This window comes from Oncorhynchus keta, chromosome 7 (genome assembly GCF_023373465.1).
Source record: "Oncorhynchus keta strain PuntledgeMale-10-30-2019 chromosome 7, Oket_V2, whole genome shotgun sequence".
In the NCBI taxonomy this organism is placed as follows: Eukaryota; Metazoa; Chordata; class Actinopteri; order Salmoniformes; family Salmonidae; genus Oncorhynchus; species Oncorhynchus keta.
The window spans coordinates 18616239-18628303 of NC_068427.1; the positions used below are offsets into that span (position 1 = coordinate 18616239).

A 12065-nucleotide genomic window follows, 5' to 3' on the forward strand; every position below is an offset into this window, starting at 1 on the left:
GCTGTCCCACATCACGCTGTCCACTCCCTACATCACACTGTCCCACTCCCTCTATCACGCTGTCCCACTCCCTCTATCACGCTGTCCCACTCCCTACATTACGCTGTCCCACTCCACACTGTCCCACTATCACGCTGTCCCACTCCCTCTATCATGCTGTCCCACTCCCTCTATCACGCTGTCCCACTCCCTATCTCCCACTCCCTCTATCACGCTGTCCCACTCCCTCTATCACGCTGTCCCACTCCCTACATCACGCTGTCCCACTCCCTCTATCACGCTGTCCCACTCCCTCTATCACGCTGTCCCACTCCCTCTATCACGCTGTCCCACTCCCTCTATCACGCTGTCCCACTCCCTCTATCACGCTGTCCCACTCCCTCTATCACGCTGTCCCACTCCCTACATCACGCTGTCCCACTCCCTCTATCACACTGTCCCACTCCCTCTATCACGCTGTCCCACTCCCTCTATCACACTGTCCCACTCCCTACATCACGCTGTCCCACTCCCTACATCACACTGTCCCACTCCCTCTATCACGCTGTCCCACTCCCTCTATCACGCTGTCCCACTCCCTCTATCACGCTGTCCCACTCCCTCTATCACACTGTCCCACTCCCTCTATCACGCTGTCCCACTCCCTACATCACGCTGTCCCACTCCCTCTATCACGCTGTCCCACTCCCTACATCACGCTGTCCCACTCCCTACATCACGCTGTCCCACTCCCTACATCACGCTGTCCCACTCCCTCTATCACGCTGTCCCACTCCCTACATCACGCTGTCCCACTCCCTCTATCACGCTGTCCCACTCCCTCTATCACACTGTCCCACTCCCTCTATCACGCTGTCCCACTCCCTACATCACGCTGTCCCACTCCCTCTATCACGCTGTCCCACTCCCTACATCACGCTGTCCCACTCCCTACATCACGCTGTCCCACTCCCTCTATCACGCTGTCCCACTCCCTACATCACGCTGTCCCACTCCCTCTATCACGCTGTCCCACTCCCTCTATCACGCTGTCCCACTCCCTCTATCACGCTGTCCCACTCCCTCTATCACGCTGTCCCACTCCCTACATCACACTGCCCCACTCCCTACATCACGCTGTCCCACTCCCTACATCACGCTGTCCCACTCCCTCTATCACGCTGTCCCACTCCCTACATCACGCTGTCCCACTCCCTCTATCACGCTGTCCCACTCCCTCTATCACGCTGTCCCACTCCCTCTATCACGCTGTCCCACTCCCTCTATCACGCTGTCCCACTCCCTCTATCACGCTGTCCCACTCCCTCTATCACACTGTCCCACTCCCTCTATCACACTGTCCCACTCCCTATATCATGCTGTCCCATCCCCTGTATCATGCTGTCCCATCCCCTATATCATGCTGTCCCATCCCCTATATCATGCTGTCCCATCCCCTATATCATGCTGTCCCATCCCCTATATCATGCTGTCCCATCCCCTATATCACGCTGTCCCACTCCCTATATCATGCTGTCCCATCCCCTGTATCATGCTGTCCCATCTCCTATATCATGCTGTCCCATCCCCTATATCATTCTGTCCCATCCCCTATATCATGCTGTCCCATCCCCAGCACAAACCAACCTGCATAGACCACAACAGCATCTTTCAACTCACAGACACACAGACAAAGAGACAGACAGATACATAGAGACAGACAGACAGATGAACTGCAGTATTCATTAACACTAACTGTGTCTGAAAGCCATCCTGCAATGCACTTACCCCCACTCTCACTCTCTCTCTCTTTCTCTCTCTGAAGGAGAGTGTGTGCGGTCGTGCTGAATGGTGAAGCCTGGTCTCCCCCTCTCGTGTGTGTGTGTGTGCGTGTGTGTGTCTCCCTCACTGCAGCAGATCCTCAGCCGCTTGAGGAACAAACAGAGCACTACACACGCACACTGTCACATGGAGCAGCACTCTCTCTCACTCTCTCGCACCCACACACACAACCACACACACCCACAACAGAGGTGAAGAGCCCTTCTATAATAAATGCACCCCAGAGGTTCAGCATTGCACATTCCCCAAAGGGGAAGAGACCACAGAATACCCTGTCGCAAAACACATCCCTAAATAACCCGACCCAAAACACATCCCTAAATAACCTGACCCAAAACGCACCCCTGAATAACCTAACTCAAAACACATCCCTAAATAACCTGACCCAAAACGCACCCCTGAATAACCTAACTCAAAACAGATCCCTAAATAACCTGACCCAAAACGCACCCCTGAATAACCTAACTCAAAACAGATCCCTAAATAACCTGACTCAAAACGCACCCCTGAATAACCTAACTCAAAACACATCCCTAAATAACCTGACCCAAAACGCACCCCTGAATAATCTAACTCAAAACACATCCCTAAATAACCGGACCCAAAACGCACCCCTGAATAACCTAACTCAAAACACATCCCTAAATAGTGACCCCCCCCACTCCCACCTCCAAATAGCCTGACCCAAACACACCCCTGAAGAGTGACCCCCCTGAACAGTCTGACACATCTCTGAAGAGTGATCAAAACACATCCCTGTCCTTGGTGTTTAAAGGTCTGCACATGTAAATGGACTGGAGAACAAAAACTTCTGTGCTATTAAATCTCTCTTCCTTTCTCACTCTCTTTCCCTCCCTTTTCATTTCGCTCTTTCTCTCTGTCCCTTGTTTTCCCATCTCTGCTGTTCCCATCTCTCCTTCCTTCCTTCCCTCCCGCTTACTTTATCTCTCCATCCATCCCCCTGTCCTTTGCAGCTTTCTTTCACTCTCTCACCCTCCCTCTCTTTCCATCCCTTTCTCCCCTCCCAATCCCTCTCTCTGATGTGGTTTGTCTCTACAGTCATTCTGAGGGTTGTGCTGATCTCTCTATAAGCTGCACCCCACTCCAGTGACTCATAGCAAACATTAGATAGCATGTGCATTCCCCTGCACTGCACGTGCCCAACACACACACACACACAAGTGTTCATGCAGGCAGACACGCAAACTCACACACATACACACAAATATACAAGCTTGCAAGCGGGTAGCTAACTAAACTCAATTCCATGCTGAAGGGAGTTTCTGATGAGCTCCACCGACGAAGTAGAGCAGAAACCAGGCTTTGTGAAATCCAGCGCCAACTACAATGATTATCCCAAGGTATGTTCTTTGTTTGCTGAAATCCATACTTAACAATACTTTTGTCAAAAACAACTACCGACGGTTTCCTCGTCCTTTGTTGCTCTAAGATGGCTCTAAAATGTACATTACCCTAAGTAATCGGAGATTCAATTGACACAGTTACCATTTTATAGCAACAGAAACTAGGAAACAGTCGCGATTGTATTTGGCAAACGGCATTATTAAAAAGTATGGATTTCAGCAAACAAAGAAAGGCACGCAACTACAGAGGACAAACATAGGTACACGGTAAGTGTTGAACAATTGACATTTTTAGAAGTATCAACCCTGGGCGAATCGATGTAGTCGGTGCTCGTCACTGCTTGACCACTTGGGGAAGATCTTCAAAAATGTATTTCGTCATGGGGTCAAGTAAGCTCGGCGAGCAAGCGAGCAAACACGCAAACACACACACAAACCAATATGCCGGCAGTCAAGTCATCCCAAACATGCTCAGCGGAGCGCTAAAGGCGATGCTAAAAATAGCCCTGTGTTCTCCTCTGAACTCTCTCTCTTACTCCTCTCCTGACTCTCTCTTCCTTCTCCTTTCTTTTTATAGCAACGCCAGGGGAGAGGGCGGACATTTATAGAAAGACATGCCCTCACTCACTCCTTTGAGCTTGTGCACACGTGTGTGTGTGTGTGTGTGTGTGTGTGTGTGTGTGTGTGTGTGTGTGTGTGTGTGTGTGTGTGTGTGTGTGTGTGTGTGTGTGTGTGTGTGTGTGTGTGTGTGTGTGTGTGTGTGTGTGTGTGTGTGTGTGTGTGTGTGTGTGTGAGAGAACGTTAATAGAAAAACAAGAACACACTCACTGTTCCCTGTCAGTTTGCATCCCAGTTGACAAGATGTTTGCTTACATTTCTCTCTCTCACACACACACACACACCACATTGAAGCAATCATCATCAACATAAGACTTTGGTGGCCTTAGCATAGCACATTGATCTGCAGTGCAACCTAATGTAGGCGCACGCACACACACACACAAACACACACACAGTTTAGACACTGCTGCTACTATTATTATAATATTTATCCTGCTGCCTAGTCACTTTTACCCCTGCCTACATGTACCTACCTACTACCACCGCATCACTGCACATTGATATGATATTGGCAGTGACTTTGAATGTAGCGAACATTCTCATGTTTTTTTTACACCTGTTGTATCCTGTACATGCGACAAATAAACAAAAGTTTGATTTGATTTTGTGTGTGTGTGTGTGTGTGTGTGTGTGTGTGTGTGTGTGTGTGTGTGTGTGTGTGTGTGTGTGTGTGTGTGTGTGTGTGTGTGTGTGTGTGTGTGTGTGTGTGTGTGTGTGTGTGTATGTGTGCGCGTGCATGCATCTCACCGTGAAGCTGTTGTTAACATTCTTAGTGCTGGACTCAGCCACACTGGCATCTGATAGGTCCACCTCGTCAAATATCAGAGACTGTAGGAGAGGAGAAAGAGGAGAGGAGAGAGGAAGAAGAGGAGAGGAGAGAGAAAGAAGAGGAGAGGAGAGAGAAAGAAGATGAGGAAGAGGCGAGAGGAGAAGAGAGGAGAGGAAGAAGAGGAGAGGAAATGAGAAAGGAGAGGAGGAAGAAGAGAGAGGAGAAGAGAGGAGGAAGAAGAGAGAGGAGAAGAGAGGAGAGGAAGAAGAGAGAGAAGAGAGGAGGAAGAATAGAGAGGAGAAGAGAGGAGAGGAAGAAGAGAGAGGAGAAGAGGGGAGGAAGAATAGAGAGGAGAAGAGAGGAGGAAGAAGAGAGAGGAGAAGAGAGGAGAGGAAGAGACGAGAGAGGAAAGGTATAGAGAAGAGAGGAGGAAGACCAAACAGATCAACAGATTGAGTACTCTGAGTATGATAAAACACACAAAATGCTAATACACAAAACATCTCTTATTTTAACCCTTCACTACTATGTTCTATCAAATCAAATCAAATCAAATTTATTTATATAGCCCTTCGTACATCAGCTGATATCTCAAAGTGCTGTACAGAAACCCAGCCTAAAACCCCAAACAGCAAACAATGCAGGTGTAAAAGCACATCTATGGGAGCCTTATCTTAAATATTGACTTCAGGGCTGGGGTCAATCTTAACTGACCTAGACCAAAAAAGAAAAGCCATTTTGAAATCACAATGGGACAAAAACAGACTTGAGAGCTGTGCACACAACATCAATATTTCCCTATAGATCATAACGCATGATTTACATAAATCTGAGTTCAAATGAAAAGCACTTAAACATCCGATGTTTAGATTCAATCCCTAATGAATAGATATTCAACTGACCACAACCCTGAATCTTAGGCTGTGTTTACACAGGCAGCCCAATTCTAATATTTTGGCGATAATTGGGCAACAGATCAGAACTGGGAGGACATCATGCAGTATCATACACTTACTCTGTATGAAGAGCTATAAGCATTATACATGATCATATGTTATATCAGGGCTAGGTGACCTTCCTACTAGGTGTGCAGGGTTTTTGCACAAGCCCTGCTTTAACACCTCTGGTTCAGCTCATCAGCTGCTCATCAGGAACTTGATAAGTTTTATCTGGGGTGTTGGCCCAGGGCCTGATCGAAAGCTTGCACACCCAGTACAGCAGTCCAGGAGGAATGCCACTCCTGTGTTATATGAACTGCTATAAGCATTATGCATTATTCTATAGGAGGAGCTATAATGAGCCTTATGTCTATTGTAATAGTATTAAGAAGCAGGCCAAAGCGACATGCTAATGATGAACTCGATTAATTCAACGTAGGCCAACTAACTATAGACCTGATGGCGTAGATCGAAGAATAGCGGTTGTTTATCCCACCTCTGGCACAGACTCAAACACACGGCTACTACTGAGTGAGACACACACACACACACACACGATGAATGAGAGCAGATTATCCCAAGTCAATGTTGGAACAGCCCCATTCAGTCAGTCAGCAGAGAGCAGACGAGCCAGGACCTGCTAATAGGAACATGATATCCAAACACACAACCTGCCGGATGATGACATCACTACTGCCTGCCCTGCCGCTGAGCTCTTAAAGGGCTGGAGGCCAGCTACAGTGCAGCTGCCGCTGTTATAGTAGAGGAATGCCCCTAGTGTGTGTGTGTGTGTGTGTGTGTGTGTGTGTGTGTGTGTGTGTGTGTGTGTGTGTGTGTGTGTGTGTGTGTGTGTGTGTGTGTGTGTGTGTGTGTGTGTGTGTGTGTGTGTGTGTGTGTGTGTGTGTGTGTGTGTGTGTGTGTGTGTGTGTGTGTTCGTCCTTAAAGGCTGCAGCTGTCAGAGAAATGCCCTGTTTATGACACTCTCCAGGGATGGTTTAAGAGCAGGATGGGGACACTAGCCAGAGTATGTGTGTGTGTGGGCGGTGAGGGTCTGAGAGCTTGTGTGTGGCATGCCAACATAAACATTTCCCCCTCTTCAAGCACTCTTGGCTGTCATGACATGGCTGGTATCACGTGTATGTGTATGAGTCTGTCTGTGAGGTATCAGCAATGACAAACACACACACATGCATGTACACTCAAGCACACACACACATCATCATCATCCTTATGAACTAACACACAGCAGGATCATTCACTATCGAGCCATGTGACAACTGTCAGTGAACATACATTACTCAGAGACGGTGTAGACTAAGGCCCTGTTCAAATACTTAGAAACCCTTCTTTCCTCCCCCTTTAATCTAGTCATGAGTCTGTATGTGATTGGATAAGCTAAACCCTTTCAACCAATCCAATTACTTCAAGAAAATGAAGGAAGGAAGGTTGGATTTCGGGACGTATTGGAACAGGGTCTAGGTAAAGGTGAGTATGGATGTTGAATGTTTCTCTCGCTCTCTGGCCTCCTCGTGAAAGCTGTGTGTAGCAATGGCGTGACATTAACACATTCTGACTCCTAGTCCCAATTTAATCCCTAAACTTTAGAACTGCATTCCCAAGACAGAGAGAAGAGGGTAGAGTCGAGAGTCAACTCGGGCCAAAACACTGTCCATTAGCTAGCAAGCTAGTTGTTCCATATAGAAAGTTCTAGGCATATAGAAAGAGATGCTTGTCAAGGTAGTCTCTGTGGTTGCATTGTGATGATGAAACAAAGCACCTGGCTGCACAGTGCCCTCTAGCAGGCCGGCAGACAGAGGGCCAGACATGTAGAGGACGGACAGGGCAGAGTGGAGGTGGTCTGGACAGCGGAAGTGAGGTGTGTTTCTCCCACAAGACAGGAGCAAAACTCCTAACTTGCATCTCAATGACCTCAGATGGCTTCCTCTCCTGCTGTAATCTCCTGAGTCATGATCGTTGGGCACAAAACAGAAGAAAACGTACAGAACCAGGGAACGGCTACCTGGACTTGTCCAGTAAGAAACGCACATTTGTCATGTTGCGTGCCCCTAATAATTACCACCCTGATCTACAACAGTCCTGGTCCTGGAATGGGAATCAGATTTTAGTGCTGCGCTTGAAAAAAAGCCTGCACACCTGACTGCAGCTCCCCAGGACCAGGGTCCTGACCAATACTCATCTACTGTCCCATTGAGAAAGAGCAGTCCTTAGGAAGAAACTAGAGGAGAGAGAAGAGATGAGAGGAGATAGCAGAGGAGAGGAGATAGCAGAGGAGAGGAGGCCACTTTGGACCATTGATACACATCCGTGAGGGAACATTCTAAGCATGAACAGGCTCCTAAGCAATGCCAGAGCAAACAGGGTTTCTAGGCAATGCTGGAGTGAATGTGGCAAGATAGCGAATGTAGAGGGGGGGTAGCCTGTAGTTCTGGAGCAGTAGGTCAAACTCTGGTCCACTGTGTCTTGCTGGTTTACCTGAGGTACACCTGTCCAAAAATGTTATGTTGACTCTTTAGCTAAGACATATTCATTGACCCAAAAGAAGAGATAGGAAGAAATGTCAAGACCAGCAGGACTGTAGCCCTCGAGGACTGACGTTACAGCCTTAAAGTCTAGAGGCTAACAGAAGAGTCTAAAGCCTTAAATCAGAGTCTATGGGTGGGCTGAGGGAAGATGGGATGGTACTAAGGTGGCCCGGTCGTGACGCTGCAGCTGACCCGTATCGACATCAGACCTTCGTCGGATCCGCTAGGCGGTGGTGTGCGGCGAGGCCCTGCCCAGCACACGGACAGAACCCTCCAACATACACGACTCCTGGAAACGCCGCGCAGTGCCCGCTCCTGCCACCGGGCCAGGGCACTGCCAGTCTAAAAGGTCAGGGGTTGGGGTTAGAGGTTAGGTGTTAAATGGAATGCCAGACTGCCACAGAATAGGGAGGTGCAGGAGAGGGTGCCTAGAAAGACTAGGACTAGAGGTAAGGGGTTACATTGCAGGACGCCTGCCAACGAGCCAAGGGAGAGGGTTTGGGTCTGGGGTTATGGGGTTCAGGGTTAGAGAGGTAGGGTAAAACAGTTATGAGGGTTAGTTCTGGGGTGTTGGAGGTTATGTTGGTTAGGGGTAAAGGGTTGGCAGGCTGCCAGAAGCAGGAGAGGGAAGTCAGATTAAAGGTCAAAGGGTAGAGGGGTAAGACGTTTTGGGGACAGGGGTTCTGAGTATATAGTTAAGGGTAGGGGCAGTCTTCAACCCTGGTCCTGGAGAGCTAGAGGGTTTGTTGCTGTCTATAGTTCCAACCCTGCATTAACACACCTGGTTCAACTACGAAAGGCTGTGGAAATGAGTTACTTCTGGTTTGTTCAGCCATCCCTATGGGGAAAATGATTGTGGAAAGTTTTGGGATAAATGCTGAAAATCATGTCTGCGGTTAACACAGGCTTAGGAGATCTAATACGTTTTGTTCTATTCGATAATATCAGTGATTTAACATGACCTTTATGAATTATGAAGCCTTCATGTGGTTTTTTTAATTAAATAAATGCTTGAAAATTCACAAAAACTGACATTAGCTGACGAAGATTATCACACAGACATTTTTATAAGATCTCCTAAACCTGTGGTTACCACAGAACTTATTTTCGGTGTTTATCCAAAAACCGTGCAAAAATTCCATTAACTTTCCCATAGGCTTTGTTCAACGAACCATGGCAGAATTAGTGCTTACAAAAAGATGCCATGACTATTGCTCTCTATATAGGGTGGCTAAATGTCATGTGCTTTTGCTGGGCCTCTAAAATAGGCTGCTATGGTAGTCAGTGAGAGACAGTTAAATAGTTTTTCTGACTCTGTGTTTGTCTGTGTGCGTGTCTGTGTGCGTGTGTCTGTGTGTCCTACCTTGGCATCTTTGGCGTAGTAAAGTGTGCGTCCTCTCAGTTTGAAATAGCGTTTTTTCCACCTCTGGAATGAGCTTGTCTGTTTCAGCAACAGTCCCTCTTTCACACTGGTCTAGAGAGACAGACAGAGAGAGAGAGAGAGAGAGAGAGAGAGAGAGAGAGAGAGAGAGAGAGAGAGAGAGAGAGAGAGAGAGAGAGAGAGAGAGAGAGAGAGAGAGAGAGAGAGAGAGAGAGAGAGAGAGAGAGAGAGAGAGACAGAGAGGAGAGAGAGAGAGAGAGAGAGAGGGAGAGAGAGAGAGAGACAGAGAGGGAGAGAGAGAGAGAGAGAGAGAGAGAGAGAGAGACAGAGAGGGAGAGAGAGAGAGGGAGAGAGACAGAGAGGGGGGGAGAAGAACAGAGAGAGAGAGGGGGGGAGAACAGAGAGAGAGAGGGAGAGAGAGAGAGAGAGAGAGAGGGGGGGGGGGCATGGTTAAATGTATCTTCAATTCACCATGAATTGTCTGAACAGTGAACTAAACTAACCCCAAACCCTGTTTCAATACATTAATTAATACAATTGACAAATATCACATAACCGAAAACACTGAAGCCCAGCACGTGTGTTGTACCCTCCAGGTAAGGGTATAGTATGTATGAGCTCTGTGTTAATCCCAGTGACTGGCAGAGTTAATCCTCCTCCCCCATGGAGCATGCTCACACACACACACACACACACACACACACACACACACACACACACACACACACACACACACACACACACACACACACCACACACCACACACACACACACACACACACACACACACACACACACACACACACACAGTGCCCAAGGCTCACTGCGCACTGACCACACCTCTGTGTTTATCTACAGGAAACTCTGCTGAGATAAAAGTGAGTGTGTGTCAATTTCATGCATGGGAGAGGAAGGACAGGCTAAATAACAGCAAAGAAAGGAGAAGGCCATTAAAGATGCCTTGCTTCTCTGACCCACTATAAACACACATTGCTCACACTCAGGCCTGACAGACAGAAAGGGGGAGGGAGGGGAGAGAGAGATGGAGGGAGGGAGGAGAGAAAGAGAGAGGGAGGGGAGCATTTCATTCACTAGTTCTAACCCTCTGTTGAACTCCGTGGTCTGAACATGTTTTAACCAATTTAACTAAATAAGCACCTGTCTTCTACTCTGAAAGGTGACATTTCTTTTAAGAGACTGTCATAACGTGGAAAAGAAGAGTGTTTGAGCATGTTTCGCCATTGAAAGCTTTTCATGGGACTTTTCCAGGCAAACCAGACACAGAGAGAGAGAGAGGTGTATGTACTGCTTACGCCTGCAGGTTGTCCTGTCTCTGTGACACCGTAGATCACATTTTTACTTCCGACAGTAAACATAGGGCCCTATAAAATTAGAGTTGCAGGAAACACGGACAGAATCACGGAATCCAGACATTAAAATGGCATTCAACAATGTTTAAAAAACATATTGAACTTAGTAGTACATTTTTTTAAAGTGTGATATTGAAAGTGAAAACCTGAAAAACCTGGAAAAAAAACTGAAACCTGGAAAAACAAGAGAAGACGGAATTGGGGAAAAACTAAACGAGCTCTATAAACACACACACACACACACACACACACACACACACACACACACACACACACACACACACACACACACACACACACACACACACACACACACACACACACACAAGGAAACGCTGGGTGAAGAACAGCACTCTGGGGGCACACAGGGGAGGGGGCACACACAGAGGGAGGCCTATTTTTAGCAGAGGAAATGTTCTCTCTGAAGGGAGAATTACAAACAGAGATGGAGGTTTGGAGCCGACATCCTGCCTGTCCACCAGCTGTGTCAACCTAAACACAGCACTCCATACGCCACACTGTTTCGCTAAGGACATACAGCCTTGGCTACGGCTAACTCAATGGCTCACTAACTAACACAGCCTGGCTGTAGCTAACTCACTGTCTCGCTAACTAACACAGCCTCGCTGTAGCTAACTCAATGGCTCACTAACTAACACAGCCTGGCTGTAGCTAACTCAATGGCTCACTAACTAACACAGCCTGGCTGTAGCTAACTCACTGTCTCGCTAACTAACACAGCCTGGCTGTAGCTAACTCACTGTCTCGCTAACTAACACAAGTCTGGCTGTAGCTAACTCACTGTCTCGCTAACTAACACAAGCCTGGCTGTAGCTAACTCACTGTCTCGCTAACTAACACAAGCCTGGCTGTAGCTAACTCACTGTCTCGCTAACAAACACAGACTGGCTGTAGCTAACTCACTGTCTCGCTAACTAACACAGACAACGGCTAACAACACATACCCTCGCTATCACTAACTGCACGTTTTGTAAAGGACAGTATTTTGAGCAAATGACTTAAAAATGACTGATTTCCAGTAAAGTGGAAAACATAAAGAACCTATGCGAACATTGGCAATGTGACCAGAGTTGAGCAAGGTTCTGACCCTTGATCTGTGGTTAAGGGCAGCTTCTACTTCTAGCCCATGCAGAGAGGCCCCAAGCCGAACACTGGCCACTCGGCTTGACTGTTTACATGCTTCAAATATTAATTCCCTCCCTTTATGTAGCAGAGTTTAAAGCCTAAATACCTCAAC

General features: G+C 47.6%; 1 protein-coding gene across 7 annotated transcripts in view; it reads right to left on the reverse strand.

The window, feature by feature from the left end:
* LOC118386118 (diacylglycerol kinase eta-like) overlaps positions 1-12065 on the reverse strand; it is an 81190-nt gene that overhangs the window by 49234 nt on the left and 19891 nt on the right. For 4 of the 7 annotated variants that reach the window (XM_052522102.1, XM_052522104.1, XM_052522100.1 and 1 more), the window contains 3 exons: positions 9420-9530; positions 8249-8398; positions 4554-4634 (listed from right to left, as the gene is read on the reverse strand). In XM_052522102.1, coding sequence (XP_052378062.1) covers positions 4554-4634; positions 8249-8398; positions 9420-9530 — 342 coding nt within the window. The remainder of the gene's footprint in view (positions 1-4553; positions 4635-8248; positions 8399-9419; positions 9531-12065) is intronic. The other 3 variants (XM_052522105.1, XM_052522103.1, XM_052522106.1) reach the window with 1 other exon arrangement.